Source organism: Schistocerca cancellata, chromosome 8, assembly GCF_023864275.1.
Source record: "Schistocerca cancellata isolate TAMUIC-IGC-003103 chromosome 8, iqSchCanc2.1, whole genome shotgun sequence".
NCBI lineage: Eukaryota > Metazoa > Arthropoda > Insecta > Orthoptera > Acrididae > Schistocerca > Schistocerca cancellata.
This window is the reverse complement of record NC_064633.1, coordinates 143,125,933-143,150,234: the sequence shown is the minus strand read 5'-3', so window position 1 is coordinate 143,150,234 and position 24,302 is coordinate 143,125,933. Positions and strand designations below refer to the sequence as shown.

The following is a 24,302-nucleotide window of genomic DNA, read 5'->3' as shown; positions in this document are numbered from 1 at the left end:
ATTACTTCCACATGCTAACACCTTTTTATTGGTCTTTTTCACTGACGCACATGTACATTACCATGAGGGGTGAGGTACAAGTATATACGTGGATTCCGTTTTCAATTACGGAGTGGAATAGAGTGTGCCCCGACATGCCAGGCCAATAGATGTTCAATGTGGTGGCCATCATTTGCTGCACACAATTGCAATCTCTGGCGTAATGAATGTCGTACACGCCGCAGTACAGCTGGTGTAATGTCGCCGCAGGCTGCCACAATACGCTGTTTCATATCCTCTGGGGTTGTAGGCACATCACGGTACACATTCTCCTTTAACGTACCCCACAGAAAGAAGTCCAGAGGTGTAAGATCAGGAGAACGGGCTGGCCAATTTATGCGTCCTCCACGTCCTATGAAACGCCCGTCGAAAATCCTGCCAAGGGTCAGCCTAGTGTCAATTGCGGAATGAGCAGGTGCACCATCATGCTGATACCACATACGTCGACGCGTTTCCAGTGGGACATTTTCGAGCAACGTTGGCAGATCATTCTGTAGAAACGCGTTGTATGTTGCAGCTGTTTGGGCCCCTGCAATGAAGTGAGGACCAATGAGGTGGTCGCCAATGATTCCGCACCATACATTTACAGTCCACGGTCGCTGTCGCTCTACCTGTCTGAGCCAGCGAAGATTGTCCACGGACCAGTAATGCATGTTCCGTAGATTCACTGCCCCGTGGTTTGTGAAACCCACTTCATCGGTAAAAAGGTAGAACTGCAACGCATTCTCTGTTAATGCCCATTGACAGAATTGCACTCGATGATTAAAGTCATCACCATGTAATTGCTGATGTAGCGACACATGAAACGGATGAAAGCGGTGACGATGCAGTATGCGCATGACACTACTTGACTCAGTCCACCGGCTCTCGCAATGTCCCGTGTACTCATGTGTGGGTTCATGGCAACAGCAGCTAACACACCAACTGCACCCGCTTCTCCTGTGACGGGCCTGTTACGGACCCGTTTGCGTGCTACGACCATACCTGTTGCATACAGTTGGCGGTAGATGTTTTGCAATGTGCGGCACGTTGGATGCTCTCTATCCGGGTACCGTTCTGCATACACCCTGCAGGCTTCAGCTGCATTTCGTCGACACTCGGCATATATGAGTATCATCTCCGCCTTTTCAGAGTTCGAATACACCATGGTCACAGTTCCTACAACACTACACTATCACAGACGTCTGGTAACACGGTGTACTACAGTTGGTCTGCGTGCGGAGACGAATGCAGAGTAACAATAGCAGCAAGCGCTACATACGGACACTGCGACAGCTAGACCAAACCACAACAGTGCACTACAGCCACACTCGTAAACACGGTCGTGATCGTAAACATGTCCCTGCAGATGCTGCTCGCCGACCGTGGCCCGTGTTTGTTACAACACGCAACTGAACGTCGGAGCGTTAACTTTAGGTTGCAAATCTCCGGATGTAATTAACATTTTACAATGCAACAAACGGCACTGATTACGTATTTGTTTATATGTTCAGATGTGCTAACAAAACTAACGTGGTTCCATTTAAAATAACGTAGGTTTGTGTTAAAAAACATACTTCCGTGCATTTTTTTATGGTTTGTATTAACCAATTACACTAGCCCCTCCCCTCACGTTCGGTCTGTGGAATCGGTTCGTCAGTATTTGATGTGGTTTACGAAATATATTCAGCGGTAACGTTAGGTGACTCACCCTGTATGTGTGTGTGTGTGTGTGTGTGTGTGTGTGTGCTAATTCGTAACTTATTGCCATATTAAAACCATGTGCCGGACCAGGATTCGAAGCGGACACCGTCTGACAACTTGTGTAAAGTCTGGGAGGTAGGAGTTGAGGTTCTGGCGAAAGTAAAGCTGTAAGTGCGGGTCGTGAGTCGTGCCTCGGTAGCTCAGTCGGGAGAGATTTTGTCCGCGAAAGGGAAAGATCCCAAGGTTTGAAGGTTTGAGTCCCGGTCCGGCACACAATATTAATCTCGCAGGAAGTTTCATTTCTCTGCTGTTTATTTACTACACAGTACTGAAATTTTAGTAACCTAATATTACGTTCCAGTTCCACCTCCAAGTACGAAAAAATAATAGTCTGTAAATAGCTGTAGAACTGCTGCAGCTGATATTATTGCAAACAAATTTGAAAATCAGGTTAACCAACGGAAACGAAATATGAAAAGATTGTTTGAGGATCAAGACGAGTATGAATGTGGTTAGCAGTACGTGAACCTGATACGATCTAATATAAAAGCTGTTATATATCTGATGGAAGTTGCCATTAACAGACTTTTATAATCTTTACATGCCTCTTTCTCATTAGTGGGTGAAATTAAAGTACGTAACTTAAAGCAGTCAGTATTACAAGTTAGACTCTCCGTCCCTTTTTTTTTTTTCAACTAACACAGGAATAAGGTATTTATGAATCAGAACAGCTCTAAAATTTAGTGTGTGTTTTTACAGATATTTCGAGAGCTGTAAAGAGAAACACACGAAGATATGAAAATTCTGTTCCACATATCACTGAGAATAGTATATCACACTGTGTACAAAAATGCATTAATTCCGTTCTAATTGATTTTCGTGGTTTAAAAAGGAACATTTTTATTCACATTACTGAAAGAAATTCAAATTGTTTCTAACTAAGGAAGTAGGAGGTGAACAAACATGAAACACCGTGTGCGTATACACACAACATTCTTTAATAACTGTCTCCGATTTTGTTCACGTTGTCTTGAAAATTCTTGATCTTATAAGATTTATGTCCAAGCATTCCAGTTTGTCTGTATCGTAAAGATCGTTATTCAGAACTGTATGTTTACGAGACTTCAGGACAACAACCGGAAGCAATCACATCCATTACACATACGGGAGTATGTGTATGGAGCGATTTGAAGTGGAGCGACATATAAATCTAACCGTAGCAATGGCAGATGCCGGACAGACTCAGAGGACGGAACCTCACACAGAACTAAATTAGAACTATATATTAATACCTCCAGCTGCTGACGGGCGTTGATATATATTAACGGGGACACGGACATGTCCGAAAGAACAGACACCATATCCATATATCAGATAGAACTGTTCTCCCACGAAGGAGGTACCTTACAAAACCCTTGTTCGACCGATGATGCCAGCCAATATGGTACAATACCGGAAAGGTCTGATAGAAAAAAATAGGGAAGATCCAAAGAAGAGCTTCCTCGGAGGTTCCTTTAGTATGTGTCAAAGCGTACTGGAGATGTTCAACCAAGTCAAATAGCAAGTGTTGTGAGAGAGGCGTTATGCGTCGCTTTACTGTTAACATTTAGTGCGTTACTATCCTAAAGGGACAACCCACATGTTGCTTCCTCCTGGGTATGCCCATGAGGGTAAATTTAAAGAGATTCTAGTCCACATGGAGGGTTACCAACAATGGTTGTTCCAGTGCATTATTCGCGACTGGAACAGGAAAGGGGGAGAAGCAATTATTTTTATTTGCAATGTTAATCCCCAGTCCTTATTCGTTACCTCCGTTGATGAAACCCATACAACTCACTAAAAGCTCCGCAGGATTTGAGCCTTTAACATCCTCGTCACATTATTATTCCACTTGATAAAGAGAAAAAATAAAATTTATATGTTTGTTTTCAACTAGAGTGACAATATGTAATTGAGAACGATTAAATGATGAATCGAAAACATACTGTAAAAACGTCAAAAAATTACGCAATTAAATTTATTAATGTAGTTGGTTAAATATGTGGGTAACTAGTGGCCATATAATAACGTTCAACGAAAAATTTAAAGGAGCGGAATCTTCGCTGTGCCAACGACCTGCTTTAAATTTTGAATGTACAAACATTAAACTGCGTGTTACTCTAAACGTCCGCAAGAAGAACAGGGATATTTAGTAGAGTACCGGGCGTAATTCCAAAAGGTAAATTACTCTCTAATTACCCTAACAGGAGGGTTTTATGAACAGGAAGTTTACGAGAAACGTCTCTAATTGTCAGTGGTGCGGTCTTCTTGCGTCTGTAAAGAGCATAACGCACGTGCTACCGTTAGCTTCGTCGCCGCAGCACAAAAACGTGATGGAAGAGCTCTCGCTATCACCGCATATTTACACGCTTCCGCGCGGTCGCCAGCGCGCATGCGCAGACACAATTAGCCGTGTAACGAGCGGTAATTATTCGTCGCGCTGCAGCCCAGATAACATCGCGATAACAGTTTTCAGTGCCGTTCCGTAACCAGCCGGCTACGGCGAGCGAGGGGAATGCACTGGCTATTCAGAACGTGACGAGAACTATGTCCCGGCGTCGCTTCCTGGAAAAGCACCGCACTGCGAGCGTGCTACTGCCACGCCACAGAGCTGCATCACCCCGCGGCAGTGCGTGATATCCCTGTAAAGCACGTGCACTCGCTAGAATGCACTCATTAGTAATGGAATTTCAGATAGGTGGTGTGTGTGTGTGTGTGTGAGAGAGAGAGAGAGAGAGAGAGAGAGAGAGAGAGAGAGAGCTGCATAGTTCGAGGTGTTTCACGCGATGAAATGTCATCAGATCTTATGCTTATTAGTGTTGTGTTTGAGCATGTCTTGAACGGCGTGAGCACTTTACGTCACAGCTTGGGTACACTCGAGTTCTGATGGAGATTTCTATGGGCCCACGATATAGCAACATCTGTTAGTAATATCTCCAATATGTATCTCGCCGCTATTGTAGGAGGAGCGTTCTATAACTACTGCAACACGTTTTTTTAAACAGCTTGGTGTTTTCGATTAGAGCCACGACGAAAGTTGATAATCAACCAATAGAACAAGTTTCAAGCTTCCCTACCTTGGTTGTGAATCATCTTCCAACAATGATAACAAAGTGAAGAAAAAACTTCATCGATTTCGATGTATGTCTGGAACAATTTGGCGAACTTGGAAGAATACATTTCCTCAACCTTCCCTCTACAACGATGGTCAAAGTGACTTGAGAGCGACAAATACGTGCATGCATAGGTGGTGGGTGGTGGGGGATAAATATATATTTAAAAATCTACTTTATTTTTTTCTAAAATGTTGAAAAAGTCACATTGCACCTAAAAACTGAGTTGGGTCTTAAAGACCTGACATTGTAAAATATGCCCTGAATTTCACGTTGTTACCAAATTATTAGTTTAAGCGACATGTTTAACTAAAGCAGTTTTATGTTTCTAGACTATATTTATTTTGTAATAACAGTCGGTTCTCTTAAATGAAGTCGACCGGTGTGGCCGAGCGGTTCTAGGCGCTTCAGTCTGAAACTGCGCGATCGCTACGGTCGCAGGTTCGAATCCTGCCTCGGGCGTGGATGTGTATGATGTCCTTATGTTAGTTATGTTTAAGTAGTTCTAAGTTTTGGGGGACTGATGACCTCAGATGTTGAGTCCCATAGCGGTCAGTGCCATTTGAAACATTTCTTAATTGAAGTCTCCCACCTCTCTGTAATTTGATATTATAATGTGCTGGTGTTTCTTGTCATCATGTTTTTATGTAGTTTTTTTTTTTTTTTACTCTTGTAGAAATGGTCATGAGAAAAGGGCTAATTATACCTGTTCCAATATGTCGAATGTGGTACTACTTACTTTTTTTTTTATAAGAAACGAAGTAGCTTTTCTGACTTATCTTCCGACCGTACCATTCTTACATACGTCGAAAAAAAGAGTCCGTTTTCTTCTATGACATGTGTTATTTATGTCTAAATTGAGATTTCTGAGCGCTTTATTACGTAATTTTTGTGCACTTTGTTGTATTTGGTCATGTTGGATGGCAGGATGCCTTCGTCTTTTTTTTTGGGCGTTGAATATAAATCGAAAGTAATTACCTATTTTATAATGTTACAATCTGTAACTGGAATAAAGAAATAAACGATTTCTTGGATCACTGTGTATTTTACTACGACTGCATCGCAACTCGGGAGAATAATTTCTGTTTCAAAGAAACAAGCTCGCTAGATGTATCGCGCAGTGGTAGTACCTGGTGGAGAGTGCGGGTGGCGACACGCCCTAGGGAGTTGGCCCTACAAGGGCCAGGGGCGGCCATGAAATATTTATCAGCTGAGCTGCGGGGATGGGGTTGGGGTAAACGCGCCTCCCGGCGGTCCGCTTGTCGACACGGGTTGGGGGGAGTCCGCGGGGCCACGTGAAGAATGCGTCCGCGCTGCAACGCAAATAAACTTCCCTCGCACCACCTGCAGCAACAGTCTCTCGTGCTCAGAGACTCTGCGAAAGGGTTCCCCTCTCCTGTCCTTCAACTGTGCTACCGCCAACACGCCGCCCACTCCAGGATTAATGTGACGGCCATCTAGAAACTATTTTGTGTGTTGATTCTGAGTGTCCGAGCAAAATTATCCTGGTGCAGCATTAATTTTACGCTGTTAAACGCTGAGGAGGAGGTACACGAGGAAACAACAAATAATGGAGAAATTGAGAGAAGCTGGGAAGCAGAATTAGGACAAATTACTCGGGAAGAAATCGAAATAGCTGTGAATAAGATGAATGGGTGGAAAAGCCCCAGGACCTGAGGAAGTATCAGTGGACATGATGAGAGCAGCAGGTCCAGTGAGAATGCAGTGGCTGTATAGTATGTGGAGAAATAGTACAATACCTGACGACTGGAGAGGAGGAGACATTGTTCCCCTCTTCAAAAAAGGCAATAAAAGACTTTGTAAATACTACAGAGGAATAATCCTTATGAGTCATACAGCCAAGATTTTTGAGAGAATTTTACTAAATCGGATAAGTGAAAAGATAGAAACCGAGCTGAATGAAGAACAGCACGGGTTTAGGAAAGGAAGAAGCACAATCGACCTGATATTTTCTATCTGTCAACTGATGGAAAAAAGTTGAAAGTATAACAAAAAGGTGATAATGGTTTTAATAGACATAGAAAACGCATATGACTCAGTTAACACGGAAAGACTCTGTGAAGAAATGAAGAAAATAGATATAGAAGATGGATACATTAAGGTAATAAAGACAATGTACAAAGAACACAATTGTAGAATTAGAACGTCATTGGGGAACTCTGAATACTTCGAAATAAGACAAGGACTTACACAAGGAAGTATTCTATCTCCTGCACTTTTTAATGTTATGATGGAGGGAATGAATAGGGCAGTTAAAGAGATAGTAAATGCAAAAGACAAAAAGATGATTTTTGCAGATGATATGGTAATATGGGGCGATAAAGAGGTATATGTACAGTTACAACCTGATGTGTGGAAGGAAACAATGAAAAGGTGTGGATTAAAAATAAAGATAGGAGTGAAGTAATGGTATCTGAAAGAGACAAAGGGATCAACGGAAATATTACTTTGAATGGAGAACCCCTCAAAGTGGTAGACAGTTTCACTTATTTAGGGAGTGAAATATCTAGTGATGGAAGAATAACTAACGATATTAATGTGTGGTTACAGAAGGTAGGCAATTTCTATCAAACAATAAAACACCTGATTTGGTATAAGGAAGTTTCAGAATACGCAAAACTCCTTATGTGTAAGAGTTATTACTTCCCTATTGTCACCAATGGAGGAGAAACATGGCCAATGTCAGAAAGGGACTGGAGCAGACTGCAAGCAGGAGAAATGAAATTTCTCAGAGCAGTTAAGGGAAAAACAAGAATGGACAGACTAAGGAACGTAGATATCAGAAAGGACCTTAAGCAAGGAAGTATGAGAGAAGAAATTGAAAAAAAAAGAGAATAAGATGGTACGGGCATGTTAAGAGGATGTGTGGGCAGAGACTCCCCAAAATTATGGAATAACTAAAGACGGATGGAAAAAGACGTAGAAGCGCCCAAGAACACGGTTGAAAACGGTAGTGAGAATATCTGTGGAAAGGAGAGGTGTGACCTGGCAGCAAGTGGAGGAAGAAAAGTGGTGGGAGGACCGAGCCAAATGGAGATGACTCGTCAGCACCCAGACACGGCAGTAGCTGGAGCGGGATCCGGATAGAGACAGTATTAATTTTTTGATCTTCCTTCTAACGTCCTGTTGATTTCGTTCCCCTGCACGTGACAGGAGTGGCAATGCAAGCGTTCGAAAATGCCATCTGAGATGAGGCAGTTGCGCGTCAGAGGAGGGGCTCACGCCCCCCTCCAAAACATGGATATAAATAGAAGCTGCTCCTTGATACATGTTTACCGAGACCAAACAGCAAAGGTCAACATCAGTCTCCTATTCACCCCAAAAACAGTAGCAGTGTACCCAGTCTGTCTTCGTATAGGGTAAATTCTGCTTTCAAGTAGTAGTGAAGCAACTTAAAATACATAATAAAAACATGTCTTCCGGTCCAAACTGTATACCGATTAAGTTCCTTTCAGAGTATGCTGATGCAATAGCTCCATAGTTAACAAACAGCCTTTCAGTCGACGAAAGAGCCGTACCCAAAGACTGGAAAGTTGCACAGACCACACCAATATTTAAGAAAGGCAATAGAAGTAATCCACTAAATTACAAGCCCATATCATTAACGTCGATTTGCAGCAGGATTTTGGAACATGTTGTGTTAGAACATGCATTACTGCGAAGAGCACGGTCTATTGACACACAGTCAACACGTATTTAGAAAACATCGTTCTTATGAAACACAACTAGCTCCTTACTCGCACGAAGTGTTGAGTGCTATTGACAAGGGATTTCAGATTGATTCCGCATTTCTACATTTCCAGAAGGCTTTTGTCAGTGTGCCTCACAAGCGGCTTGGAGTCAAATTGCATGCTTATGGAATATTGTCTCAGTTATGTGACTGGTTTCGTGATTTCCTGTCGGAGAGGTCACAGTTCGTAGGAACTGAGGTTACAGTTCGTAGGAACTGACGGAAGGTCTTCGAGTAAAACAGAAGTGATTTCTGGCGTTCCCCAAGGTAGTGTTATAGGCCCTCTCCTGTTCCTTATCTATATAAACGTTTTAGGAGAAGTTCTGAGCAGCCGTCTTAGGTTGTTTGCAGGTGATGCTGTCGTTTAACGTCTAGTAACTTCATCAGAAGATCAAAACTAACTGCAGAACGATTTAGAAAGGACATTTGTATGGTGCGAAAATTAGCAACTGACGCTAAATACTGAACAGTGTGAGGTCATCCACATGAGTTCTAAAAGGAAACCGTTAAACTTCGGTTACACGATAAAGCAGTCAAATCTCAAGGCCGTAAATTTAATTAAATACTTAGGAACTACAATTACGAACAGCTTAAATTGGAAAGAACACATAGCGGATATTATGGGGAAGGTGAACAAAAGACTGCGTTTTATCTTCGAAGAAGCTACAGATCTACTGAAGAGACTGGCTACACTAGTGTTGTCCGTCCTCTTTTGGAGTACTGCTGCGCGGCATGTGATTCTTACCAGATAGTATTAACGGAGTACATCGAGAAAGTTTAAAGAAGAGCAGCACGTTTTGTATTGTCGAGAAATAGGGGAGAGAGTGCCACGAACATGATACAGAATTGGGGTGGAAATCATTAAAACAAAGGCGTTTTTCGATGCTGCGGAATCTTCTCACGCGATTTCAATCACGAACTTTCTAATCCGAATGCGAAAATATTTTGTTGACACCGACCTAAACAGGAGGAAACAATCATCATAATAAAATAAGGGAAATAAGAGCTCGCACAGGGGGAAAAAATGGTTCAAATGGCTCTGAGCACTATGGGACTTAACATCTGAGGGCATCAGTCCCCTCGAACTTAGAACTACTTAAACCTAACTAACCTAAGGACATCGCACACATCCATGCTCGAGGCAGGATTTGAACCTGCGACCGTAGCGGTCGCGCGGTTCCAGACTGTATCGCCTAGAACCGCTCGGCCACACCGGCCGGCTCGCAAGGAAAGATCTAGGTGTTTGTTTTTTCAGCGCGCTGTTCGAGATTGGAATAATACAGAATTATTGTGAAGTTTTTCCGACGAACCCTCTGCCAGGCACTTAAGTTTGCTTTGCAGAGTATTCATGTGGATGTAGATATGTGAAAAATGACTTCTAAATGTTTCCGAAACATCTGAGATGGAACATGGGAACCAGGCCGGTATTCACCTAACGGGATGTAGAAGACCGCCTAAAAACCATACACATCCAGGCTGGCCGGTACAGTGCCCCTCGTCGTTTATCACCCACACGGATTTGATCCCGGGCCGGCATACTGTTACCTCTCCGTCCCAGAAGCTGTCGCGTTAACACGCGCTGCTATTGGGGCGAGTGTTAATAGAAGGGGTTATATTATTGCATATAGCAATTTCCATATGTCACGGCTGGCTTTCCGAGACTAAAATTGTATCAGAACTGAGAATATGGAAAATAGCAAGGAGTTCTATGGGAGGGCGCACGAAAAACCGGCCCCGAGTACAGACTGCTTGCCAGTTACGCATGAATTGTTGTCTGCGACTAGCATGTACAACAACAAATAGATAAAAATGTAATAAATAAATAATAAAGAAATAACAAACTAATGCAACCAACAACTTCGAAACAATAGATGACATTTGGCGAGAACAATGAGCGGTCTAGTACTCAGGGACGGTTTTTCGTGCGCCAATATTTATAAATTGCAAGATACGTTTAACGCAGGATACTTTTCAGTTACTCGCGTGATGGATTGTGACCTGACTGCTAATATTGTAGATAGGTAGTCAAGAAATGACGTGGTATCTAGCGTTTCTCATGGAAATGTTATAGGTCCTCTGCTGTTATGAGTCTACATAAACGATTTACGAGACGATCTAAGAAGCTGTCATTTACCATCTCGTAAAATCATCAAATGATAAAAACCAAGTACATAATTATTTCCATATATCAGTATGGTATGAAAAATGGCAATTGACTCTAACTAATGAGTCATCCATATGACTAGTAAAAGGAATCCGTAATTTCGGTTACACGATGAAGGCTGTGAATTCAGCTAACTACTGGGGGATAACAACTACGAACAAGTTAAACTGGAACGTTCACATAGATAATGTTGAGGCGAAGGCAAAACAGACTGCGTTTTATTGGCAGAAAACACAGAAGATGCAACAAATCCAATAAAGACAATGCCTACGCTTGTCCGTCCTCTGCTAAAGTACTAGTATGCGGTATGGGATCCTTAGGACATCGAAAAAGTTCAAAGAAGTATGTGACTCAGTAGACAACATCGGCGTTCCACGAGGCTTTTCGTGGATAGTGCTGTTGTGCACACAGAAGTCATAAAGCCAGAAAATTGTAGCGAAATGCAGGAAGGCCTGTATGGTGAAGGGAGTGACAATTGAGGCTCAACATTAACAAAAGTAACGTACTGCTTACATATAAACAGAAGGAGCCGTCATTGGAAGCAACTACATCCATAAAATATCTAGGAGTATGCGAACCGATACACTCTGGAACCAAGCGACCGCTACGGTCGCAGGTTCGAATCCTGCCTGGGGCATGGATGTGTACGATGTCCTTAGGTTAGTTAGGTTTAAGTAGTTCTAAGTTCTAGGGGACTGATGACCTCAGAAGTTAAGTCCCATAGTGCTCAGAGCCATTTGAACCATTTTTATGCGAACGGAGCGTTGGCTCTGAGCACTCTGGGACTAAACATATGAGGTCATCAGTCCCCGAGAACTTAGAACTATTTAAATCTAACTAACCTAAGGACATCACACACATCCATGCCCGAGGCATGATTCGAACCTGCGACCGTAGCGGTCGCGCGGTTCCAGACTGTAGCGCCTACAACCGCTTGGTCACTCCGGCCGGCGCGAACGGAGCGATTTAAACGACCACCTAAAACTAATCGCATGAAAGGCAATGGCACACTGTGATCCACTAACAATCCTCAGGAAATGTTGCCTGTCAATGAAGGAGGCAGATTACAAACTATTCGTTCTACCATAACTTGCTTAACGTTCCGAGAGCGTACGCGCCTGGAATAGTCACCGAATATTTTACTCCTCCTACGTACATCTCACGTAAAGACCATGTGAGTAAAATTACAGAGTTTCGAGACCACGCGGAGGCCTATCGACAATCGTTCTTCCCGCGTACCATTCGCGACGGTAACAGGAAAGGAGGGAAGAGACAATGGTACAAAAACTGCCCTCCGCCACACACCGCAAGGTGGCTTGCGGAGTATAGCTCTAGATGCAGATGTACACCAATGTAAACAAATGATTATAATACTACTGAAACCAGTTTTTATTATGCATCCGTGGCGTGTCCGTCAGTTCCCTGCGTGACTGCAGGAGTTGACAGGCAAATGTTTCCCCGCACCGAAGAACCGCGCAAAATCTGACCCACTGCGCTTGTCAAACAGGGCACCGACCTCGGCCGTTCACCGCTGTAGAATAAATCTATCGATCGCAGGAGGACTCGTTGTTAAAGTTGCTTCTTGCGCCTTTCTTCGTTCCCCTGCCGCCTATCCCGACTATTGAGGAGTCCGCTTTTCTAGTCTTCGACAAATTTTATTATATTATTTAACTTCGTGGCTGATGCTTTCCGACGCAACAGTCAAGGCAACCTAAGCTTCAATTGTCGTGTGCGCTGTCTGTCTGTGAAACGTGTAAACTTTCTTTGGCACTTGAGCGTATTTTCGCAGTTTTTGTGTATTCTCCGAGGCAGAATTTTAGGATCAGCTCAGCATTTGCTCACAGGAGAGTGGAAAACCACCTAAAAACCACATACAGGCTGATTCGAGTGCCAACTCATCGTCATTTAATCCATCCGCTGTACACATGTAGGTATAACGAAACTTATTCTTCGAAATGAACTGGAAAGGTGACATATAACAGCTAACTTCTTGAACAGAACTTGGCCAGTCTTCTCAGTCAGCATTGTTTTAAAGAAATCTCTGAACTTGTTTACTGCTTAAAGTCCAATAATACTTCTTATTGTAATCAGTGTGAGCATAAACACGAGAGAAGTATCTACATGTCCAAGCTGTCAAATACACACACATAATATATATATATATATATATATATATATATATATATATATATTATCGTTTAGAAATGGTTAATGAAAGACTGCAACTGTAAAAACAGTATTTTGTTTGTTATTTTACACTTGGTGCTACCAGTTACAAGTTTCCTTTACTTCATTTCTGCACAACGCGTCTCAGGAAATAATTCCGATTTTCAAGTGCGTTTTTCGTGTATTACGGTATTCATGCGCGATATTTTGATGTATGAGCACCTCCATTATTCTGCGGTCTGTATTGTAATATACACATGCGTAGTTATGTAATTAATGATGAATCTTTCCTTACAGGTAAGAGCGAGTTTTGAAATAATGCTGTCTTATGAACCTGCTACTCGTACTATTCGCTTACGCATAAACACACACATTTTTTGCAGTACTTTCACAATTGACAGTCCACAGTACACGCTGAAAACACAAAACATGTACTGTAGATTGTCAATTGCGTCAGTAATTTATGATGTGTATGAGTTTCTGCATGCGAGGAGAGCAACAAATCCCAAAAGCAGCTTTTAACCAATTTCTTCCTCAAGTTAATATTTATGTTGTCTGAGTAACGCATTTTTTTCATTTAGCCAAAAATATTACTTTGTTTCCCTAATTCTTTGTTTTTTTACGTATTATGCTTCTACTATCCTCAGTTATCTTACTGCAAACTCAGTAAGACGTACACAAAAATAGAACATCATAAGACGAAGAAATAGAAAAACCAAATTTAATTGTATCCATATTTTGCGGCTTCAAACGTGACTGTACACTCGAGGTACGAATTAAAAAACGCCTTCAGTCACAATTTTTCGTGTTTTATTCAGAGCACGATGCATTTCAGACCCTGTGGGTCGATCTACAGGTGTAATTCGTCTTAATACATGCTTTATTTCTTATCTTGAATGAGATGAAATGCATATTTCTCTCACGAAAAGTTTGAAGTTAGGTTACGAATTTCGTAAGTCAGACGTGGAAAATATGTCTAACTTACAAAATTCTTAACCTAACATCAAACCTTTTCGTGACAGGAATATGCATTTCGTCTCATTCAAGAGAATAATAAAGCATGTTCAAAAATGGTTCAAATGGCTCTGAGCACTATGGGACTTCTGAGGTCATCAGTCCCCTAGAACTTAGAACTACTTAAACCTAACTAACCTAAGGACATCACACACATCCATGCCCGAGGCAGGATTCGAACCTGCGACCGTAGCGGTCGCGCGGTTCCAGGCTGTAGCGCCTAGAACCGCTCGGCCACCCCGGCCGGCAATAAAGCATGTATTAAGACGAATTACAGCTGAAGATGGACCCACAGGGTCCGAAATGCATCGTGTACTGAATAAAACACGAAGAACTGTGACTGAAAAATTAAATGTTTTGCAGTATCTCGGACATAAGCAGCTACATTTAAAATGTACGAGGTAGCATTGAGAAATTCGGAATCAGTAAATGGAAGACAAAGAGGAAAAAAGAATAGCATTTATTTCTCCCAAAGTACCAAAATAAAAAAGTAGCAATATACCGGCAAAATGATTCGCCGAGAATAACTTAAGCCTTACACAAGTTCATGCCGAATAAACAACAACGCTGCAAATCTAATTTATTTCAACCAAATTACATGCCGGCAATGCTGTTTAATACTGTTACTCTGGTCTGTAGCTGAAGTTAAATATCTGAAGTCCACTCATCATGTGAAGTCAGTGACTCTTAACGATGGCGGACATGATACACACGAAAAACAGCAAAGCTCCATAATTGTGAAAACCGAGGAACCAGAAGGAAACTTTTTATTGTTAATGCAGACTACATCCTTAGTGATAAAGTAACAGGCGTTTTACTTAACTTACCAAAACTGGTCACAAGCTGGGCCTTGAGAAGTGCTAGTCGTTTCATTCATTGTACTTCGAGGTCACAGAAGTTTTCAGTACAAACGTCGACTGGCTACAGTTCAGGAAGTCACAAGGCAGCAGACAGCGCACGGAAAATACCGACGTTAAGTCGTAAGGCTTGGAGATATCTCCCGATCATCTGCACTGCGGCCACTGGTACCAGCACACGCAAGTCCCTAACACAGTCCCGCGCCGACAATTGAGGTTAATACATTCAAGTCAGACCAATACATCAGCCCTCCCTCCATCCACATTTCCTCCCTTCGTGGCCCTGGCTGCTGCCTGCACGTTGTATCTCATTTCGGCCTTTACTGATTGCACGCCGCAGATTGTAGCAGTAGATTTGAGACAGGCACTGACGGAAGGACCCAAGCAGCATACGTAAATTTCTGATTACTTTAGACTTCTATGATTGATTTCCGGGTATGTTGGCTTACGGAACGAGAAGCCAGCAATATACCATTGAATCCTATATCCTCGCCTACTTATCAGCATAATTAAATCTGTGATATCTTAGCGGATATGGAAATTCGTAATTCCATTAAGATGGCGAATGAATATAATAATCAACTCTATTTGTCGGATGTCTGACAAGGATATAACGGAAAAGAAAATTTTTTAAGGCAAACCACTGAAAACCTAAACTTGGGTTGTCGGACGGGATTCAAACCTGGGTATTCCCTCAAGGTATGTCCACACGGGCTATAAAAATTGCATACTGCTGCCAATGTAGCCCGACAATGTTGTTTGGTAACATTGCGGTCACACGAATAGCAGCCACATGTTTGGCAACATTACATCCACTGTTGCCCGTTAATATTTGCGGCAATACAGTTCCGGACCATGAGCGTTTACACGAGCTATACTATAGCCGAGAAATCGACGAAAGCGAGATAGTGGAAGTCACAGTGGTTCTCTTGCATTTGCATTCCCCAAGGGAAAAAATTAGAAGGAAAGAGAAATGGACTTCGGGGATGTGTTCTTTTTTAAGTGAGCCAGCTGCTTCCGAAACTTTTAACTTGTGAACTAATAACTGATACACATCTTTTCCAGGACGCTCAGGACGATTTTGACAAATCCAGAAATTGGTAACACCAACACCAATGTGAATGACTGTATACCAGATAGAAGCAGACTGGCCATCACCCTTCAGTTTTCGTCAGGTGCTGATTCCCACAGGAGTTCGAGGTGCCTCTTTAAAGTGTACATTTCATCGATATGCCTTTGGACACAAGGCGTTTCCACAACACTTCGGTGGAGCACTCAAGGAATTCATTAAAGTAGTTTGAAATAACAGTCAAAAGTTTATATTAATATTTTAGTGGGGTTCAAAAAATCTTCAAATGTGTGTGTGAAATCTTATGGGACTTAACTGCTAAGGTCATCAGTCCCTAAGCTTACACACTACTTAACCTAAATTGTCCTAAGGACAAACACACACACCCATGCGCGAGGGAGGACTCGAACCTCCGCCGGGACCAGCCGCACAGTCCATGACTGCAGCGCCTTAGATATTGGGGATCACCAGTACAGTACAGAACTGTTAATTTACTAAATGCGATACATCTACGACCAGAGTTGTGGGTCGCAAAAAGTAATGTGTACAAGACCGTAATAAAAGAAAAAGTTGGCAAATTGCTGTCAATGGAACAAACGTGACGCAACTTCAAAAACGTTTTAAGAACCTATGCAGGATAAAATTATGGTACACTGCTGCAGATATTTTACTACGAGTGTAACAGTGAGAGTGTACCTCTCCAGATTTTCGTCTTAGCATGTATTATTTTCTGTGGTCCCTATCTCTGGTCGCAGATGTGCGTACCACATTTACGGATTTCATGGTTGTCTCATCTGCCCACTTCTGCAGTCCTGTAGGTGACAAACAATTCGAGTGTTTCTATGTACGTGCTCCAGCTTTCGAAATGAAACGCAGTAATATTGTTTCGCATGACTTGGTACTGCAACGGCTGTCGGCATGAAAAAGAGGAAGCAAAGCTGAGGCTGAGAGGGATACACATACAGACAAGGACAGACATACAGGGTGTAGAGGAGGAATCGTCATTACTCGGGGATATGACAGGAACGATTATTCAAAACAAAAAAGCTAGTAAACATGATCTCTAAAATGCACGCCTTAAGAGCTGTGAGCACTTGTTTTGGTCCATACTACCTCTTAGAAAAATATCGAAACCAAAGAGCTTGCTGCAGAAGAGATACGTTTCATAGTATCAAAGATGAACAAGTGCTCAAAGCCATAAAGATATCCACTTTAGAGCCCATGTTTACTGGACTTTTTTCTTGTTTGCTTCCATACTACCAACTATCAACATACGGAAAGCAAAGAACTTGTAATAGAAAAGATCTGTTTCACATTAACGAAGACGAAGAAGTGCTCATAACGCCGCTTAAGGTATGTATTTAAGAGCCCGTGTCAACTAGATTTTTTTTTTTGCATCGAATGATCGTACCTGTCACATCCCTGAATACTGGCCATTCCTCCCGGGACGCCCTCTACATGGCCTGGTCATACGAAATATTTTCCGCCATTGGTGGACAGTACGGACAAACAGTTCGTCAGTAAATCGCAAATTCCCTGCAACAGACTACTCCCTCAGCAATACTGTCCGGCCATTCCGAAATAATGCCATATACTATTGCAGCAATATTGATGGCAACACTACTGCAGCTACACATTACCAAAAACATGTCCTGTGTGAACATACCTTTATTCACTGCACCGTATCGTTCCAAAAGTGTTCGAGATATGTGTAAATTTGACTGGAGAAGCAAATTGTGGTCTGGGTAGATATGTTGCATCGCATACGAGGACTGGACAGTATATACATTTCTGCCGCCATGTAAATACACAACGTCTCAAGATTTCAAAGCTTCCTAAATTTAAATCATTGTCTCCTTCAAGAGCTAAAGCACGAAATGTACAGGTGGATTCAGCTGCGCCTACCATAGGGTTTTATGCAACCCGCAATGCCTTCAAATACCACGTGCAAGAGTTTTACATGTTCTCACTTGTTATGTGCAAATATTAGCCCTACAGAAGAAATGAACAGGAATTTTTGTAGGAAGCTAATCCACTCAAATTTTATACTGTTTACGTTTTCTCTGTCGGCCATAGTTTTCCAGTTATTCAAGAAAAACGCATCTGAATGTAATTTTTGTACGTTTTCCTTGAATAATTCGAAAAATACGGCCTCTTGCGAAAACGTACCCCATTACAAAGTTTAACTGCATTAAAATTCGTACAGGAAGGTCCTGTTTATTTTACTTGTAGACTAGCAGTTTGTGCATAGGGTGTGAGAGAATATGTAAATTTTGTGCATGGTATTTGAGGGTGCTGCAGATTACGTAAAACCCAGAGGTACGCGCAATTGAATCATTCCATATATTGGGTAAGTGATCGGTGACACCGTGCAGCGAATTAAGGCTAGTTAAACAACGCATATGATGAAATGGAGTGCCGAAACTCGTGATGTGCGGAAGACAGTATGTTTTCTTTCTCGGCGAGCAGTGTGCTCCATGCACTGTCCAGCGAAGCCCCGGCCAGTGCCGAAGGGATTAGCCGCAGCCTTAAAAGCTCGCTCTGCAGGGACCCTGTGTAGCGTAAGCGGCACTACCGTTTAGATGCAGCGTCTCTGGGTATCATTCATTGATAAGCAAGCCTCAGCTGAAGACATTATTTCCTCAACTCCTTATGGCGCTAACTGCAACGTACTAGCGGTTCCAAAAATACGTACAAAATTTTGTTTTTGACCTCGGAGAGTGGTCAGCATTTCCCAGAAACAGATTAAAATAGTTAGAACCACGGTTTTTGGGAGATTTTCCTTATTTATCAGGCAAATACCGGAACTGAAATCCCTGTCCCAACTTAGAGCCTACTGGCTATTATGCTAAGACAGGAAAGATTTACAACAGCAAGCTCAGTTCTTTTGAATACGTAATGAAAGATTTTAAAAAATCGAGACATTTCGAATTGGGTACACCGAACATGTTATGCAAATGATTGACTTTGTTCAGAAACATAGTTACAGATACTCAGACACACTGTAATTGTTCATATTTTTGCCTACGTCATATTATCCCACAAACAAAGTTCTTACTTGTTGTGTCGTTTATGCGACGGCTTTAGCCACAGAACAACAGATCCTGATGTGAATAGCAGCAATAAATATATAAATGAAAACAAGAAGGAAACAGGAGACACTTGCTCAATATTCCGTAACTGTTTTTTTTTTTTTGTTTACTCACAAAACGGTTCTCGCCTTTATATGGCATCATCAAGTGACAAGTGACTGTAACAACAACATAAAACCTGACGTGCTACTTACTGAGATATTAGTGATACATGAATTCTTACACAGAAAATCGTTACATTATTGAATTAAATAATAAATTAAACTTCAATACTGCAGTCTTGTTTTGTCACATATGTATAAATAACAATTTTATGTACGGAGAAAAAGAAATTACGTATGTTTAAAACTAAGCATTCTAAGCCATAAGTTTATAGATTTCAAATAATTTCTAATAGTGTCATCTGCTAAATTAAGTTTCATTTACGCATATGCAAGAAATCCGGATTAAAGTGACGAAGCCAATTTTTTATTCATTTTAAAATGTAACGATTTCCTTGGTAATGCATTAAAAAGTAATTCTTTGCTTTGCAAGAAATCTGTATCACTAATGCCTGAATAAGTCGCACGACATCTGATCGCAACATTCTGTTTTCAGCTGATGAGGTTCTAAGCAGCTGAAAACTGGTTTGTGAATAAATAATTATGGTTTCACGTAATATTTATATGTCACTTCCTTATTAAAACCATATATTATGATTAAATAACAGATCATTCTCAGGGATGTAGAACGAATTTAGTTATGTGACATGCGTCCAAACATGATCATTTGCACCTTGATCAACGTTTTACATTAGGCGCAAAAAATTATAGAATGTAGTTTCGAACAACGTTGATCTAGTTACAAATGATCACGTTCGGAAGCATGTCCTCTAATTAATGTCGTCCTTTATGTCTGAGGATGGTCATTTGTTCCACCAAAACCAGTAATTTTGATGTGGAAGTAAAATACAACTATTGTGCGAAATAATGATTTTTCAGAAGTATATACAAGCTGTAAATCATTACCTCCTTAAAACGGATAAATCGTAGTTTCGAATCATCAAACAAGTGTTTCCCTTTACAATTATTATAGTCATTCTCTGCCAAGCACCTACGAACGATTCAGATTGTATTAAATAAAAATAATTAAATCCGAGTCATTCGTACTTGGAATGGAGTTGTTTCCATATTGGCAGTGGTACGCTGCCACTTGCGTCAGATTACGGCGAAACAGATTGGTTTGCATCACCTTCAGTTTGCCTGAGCTTTCTACAGCCGCGCGGTCCAAAGCGGTTTGCCACGGTACGCGCGGCTTCCCCCGTCTGAGGTTCGAGTCCTCCCTCGGCCATGGGTGTGTGTGTTGCCGACAGATTAAGTAGTGTGTAAGCCTAGGAACTTACCACCTACCTACCTTTCTACAGTTGCTTTTATAACTATTTGCGTAGTGATGGTGACAGTACGTTCTTCAATCTCTCTTTAACGAAATGGAGCAAAGTGGTGGTCAGAATCGAGAACTTTAAGGATTCAAATACATATCCGAGAATGTTTCGAAATATAGCCAAACTGCTAAGAGCACCGTAAGTTTCAGCAACTCAGAGGGCTCTATCTGCAAAGTCCTGGATTCTCGGATGTTTACCTAGAGAATCTGCGTTACGTATATGAGATTTCATGCCGTCTACTGCGACTCTATATAAATTAGTTTTATGCAAATGAAGGAAAGGTACAACAGTTTCTGAAACTAATTCTACGGATAACAATTTACTTTCGCATAAAAAGAACACTTTTTTGCGACTAACGTGTTTTCTAACTCAGGCAGACTTTCTCGCTCAATACCAAGGAAACTACTCGATACAAAGGAAGATTCTTTCGCTTATTGTAGTCTTACATCGCCGCTTGATAATGAGCACGTTACTGATAGTTATTACGACGCTACGAAATGAAGATTAACTAACACAACACAACCTATTTCTAAGGTTTTGCAGTGGAGTTTGGTTTATATTAGGTGATACGAATATGCACCCGAGGCCTTTTACGAGAGTAACGGATAATCAACAACTGTTATCTTTCTGATATCGAGAGCTACAGACAAGAGCCGATATTTAAATATGTCGTTCTCGGATGTTGTATTCGAATGAACACCACAAGCCGTCCTCGCATGGGACTTGAAAGCAAACGTGGACGAGGATCTGGTGGAGAACAATGTAGCCAATAGGATGGAAGATCGCTTTCTACGCCACAAGCAGAATTTGGGAGACGTCCGCATTGGATTGCATCACTTGCTGTTGTGTCCCTTGTTTGGCGGTTTTAATATTATAGCATGTATTGCGAATATACTGGCACACAGAGAATAATATGAAAAGCGTAGTTTGGTATGATTTGTTACAAAGAATGGTTAAAGGCATTTAGTGTGTGAACTTGCGTGGTACAAAATGGCTCTGAGCACTATGGGACTTAACATCTATGGTCATCAGTCCCCTAGAACTTAGAACTACTTAAACCTAACTCACCTAAGGACATCACACACATCCATGCCCGAGGCAGGATTCGAACCTGCGACCGTAGCAGTCGCGCGGCTCCGGACTAAGCGCCTAGAACCGCTAGACCACCGCGGCCGGCTTGCGTGGTACCAAAGTATGTTGTTACAAGGCACTGACGCAGTCAATAGTTGTCAAAAATGCGCCAGTTTGGTACAGTTAGTTATAAGTGTATGTCAAGTAATGATATCAGCGGTTAAAGGTTGTATAACATCGTAAAATAAATGACATAGACGTAAATTGCGTGCGCAACTCAGCGTTACGCATATACGACTTGATTCAAAAGATTGCGAACAAATGGAAGGAACTGATAGTGGAGTCGAAACACAACAACTCTGCAATAGGAATTTGTAGTCTTCGAAGTCAACCTGATACGATGATAGCTTTGGAATGTCAGGAACAAAAAAGGACAATCACTGCCTACGCGCCTTAAATTAGTAAAGATACAAGGGCGACGAGAAAATTCAATACAGGTGTAGCACCTTTGCAAAGAATTATGGCGCCATTTACCAAGCACACAAGGCATCGGACGAACCTCATGCTGGTGAGAAGTATTTCTTCTTCGGGAACTATGTCACGCACATGACGCTCGAATGACGTACACGGAAACTGTACCTTACTTTTGTGTAACATACTGCGCATATGCGTTGACTGTCCTTCTTGTTGCTGACATTCGTAAGCTTCCACCGGCTCACTTTTACGTCCAAGACTGTAAGTTCCTATTCTAAAATAGTTGTTATTGGACTCCTCTGTCAGCTCATTAAACTTGTGCACAATGTTTTCAATCACCCAACACTAAAGAGCTCTGTTTTAAGAAATGAGTTTGTTCTCTTTTGCAAACGTGGTAGGCAAAATTAACCACAAATTGCAAGACGGTAGTCTACATCACCGGTTGATTTCCTTGCAGTGCTTCCTTCGCTCGTCTGCGACGATCGCTACAGATATAACGCAGCTATTTTACGCCCGTCCCGTTTCATAATCAAGGTGTGTGGTTTGCGCAACAGGTGCAGGGGATGTGGAAAAATCTGGAAACACCACAAACACAGCACATTACCGTGTCCAATGCCGTGTAGGAAAACCATAGGCATTCGAAACAGCTTACAGTTGTGTCGGAATGGATAAATACAGGTTCTGTATGGCTTTCAAGGGAAACTTATATCATTCTTCTTGGAATATACTCACAAGTTTAGGTAACGATGATACGAGGTGTGGCTAGAAAAAAACCGGACTAGTACTGGTGAAACAATAAAGCGAATACAATAAGGCTGAAAGTCGCGTGGCCGTCACGTGACTCTCGCTGTGCCTACTGCTCGAGTTTCATCTGCCTCCTGCACTCAGTCTGCCCGTGGCGTCTGTTTTAAGTAGTTGACGTTTTGTCTGTGCGTCGGAAAATGTTGAGTGTACAGAAAGAACAGCGTGTTAACATCAAATTTTGTTTCAAACTAGGAAAATCTGCAAGTGAAACGTTTGTAATGTTACAACAAGTGTACGGCGATGATTGTTTATCGCGAACACAAGTGTTTGAGTGGTTTAAACGATTTAAAGATGGCCGCGAAGACACCAGTGATGACACTCGCACTGGCAGACCATTGTCAGCAAAAACTGATGCAAACATTGAAAAAATCGGTAAACTTGTTCGACAAGATTGCCGTTTAACAATCAGAGCAGAGCAGCGATCTTGTCGAACAAGTTTACCGATTTTTTCAATGTTTGCATCAGTTTTTGCTGACAATGGTCTGCCAGTGCGAGTGTCATCACTGGTGTCTTCGCGGCCATCTTTAAATCGTTTAAACCACTCAAACACTTGTGTTCGCGATAAACAATCATCGCCGTACACTTGTTGTAACATTACAAACGGTTCACTTGCTGATTTTCCTAGTTTGAAACAAAATTTGATGTTAACACGCTGTTCTTTCTGTACACTCAACATTTTCCGACGCACAGACAAAACGTCAACTACTTAAAACAGACGCTACGGGCAGACTGAGTGCAGGAGGCAGATGAAACTCGAGCAGTAGGCGCAGCGAGAGTCACGTGACGGCCACGCGACTTTCAGCCTTATTGTATTCGCTTTATTGTTTCACCAGTACTAGTCCGGTTTTTTTCTAGCCACACGTCGTACAGGTGGATAGCCAACAACTACCGTTACCTCCAAAATATATCACAAAGGCTCAGTGATAGTGAGATCTGGTGACTGGTGGTCAGTGGAGTTGCGACTATTCATCCTCGTGCTCTAAAAACCAGTCCTGGACGATGCGAGCTGTGTGAACAGGGGGCATCCCACGTGAGGACGACTGAAGACTGTGTTTGACGGTTGCTGAATACGTGGACTGCTGCGCAGAAAACTACCGTGTAGCGCTGGCCGGCACTCACCTGGCGTTGTTGAGGTTGTCGTCGGCGGCGTCGCCGAGCGCCGTGACGGGCCCGGTGCTGACGTCGACGCCCATGGAGCCGATGTCGAGGGCGGCGTAGGCGCGCCGGCCCGGGCCCGAAGCGGGGGCGGTGGGCGCCGCCTGCTGCTGCTGCTGCTGCGGCTGCTTGCCGACGCCGACGCCGCCCCCGCCGGCGCGCGCCGCCGACAGGTTGCACACGGCGTCCAGCTCGCTGAACAGCTCCTCGTACAGCTGCTCCGTGTTGGAGTTGAGCGCATCGTCGAGCCGCGCCGGGTCCAGGTGGTAGTTGGGGTTCCGGTAGCTCAGCAGCCCGTTCTCTGCAAAACACCACGTCACACACCACGTCAAGACCTCTCCTCTCAGCATCTCTTCTACAGCTACATCTACATCCATACTCCGCAAGCCAC

General features: G+C 42.4%; 1 protein-coding gene across 2 annotated transcripts in view; it reads right to left on the bottom strand.

Annotated features, from left to right (window-relative positions):
• Positions 1–23,953, bottom strand: part of LOC126094487 (protein Fe65 homolog) — a 262,378-nt gene extending 238,425 nt beyond the window's left edge. Inside the window, exon 1 of one of the 2 annotated variants that reach the window (XM_049908884.1) lies at positions 23,876–23,953. In XM_049908884.1, coding sequence (XP_049764841.1) covers positions 23,876–23,949 — 74 coding nt within the window. In that variant the 5' untranslated portion in view covers positions 23,950–23,953. Of the gene's footprint in view, positions 1–14,796; positions 14,900–23,875 lie in introns of those variants that run through there. The other variant, XM_049908885.1, reaches the window with a different exon arrangement.
• Between the last annotated feature and the right edge of the window lie 349 nt (positions 23,954–24,302).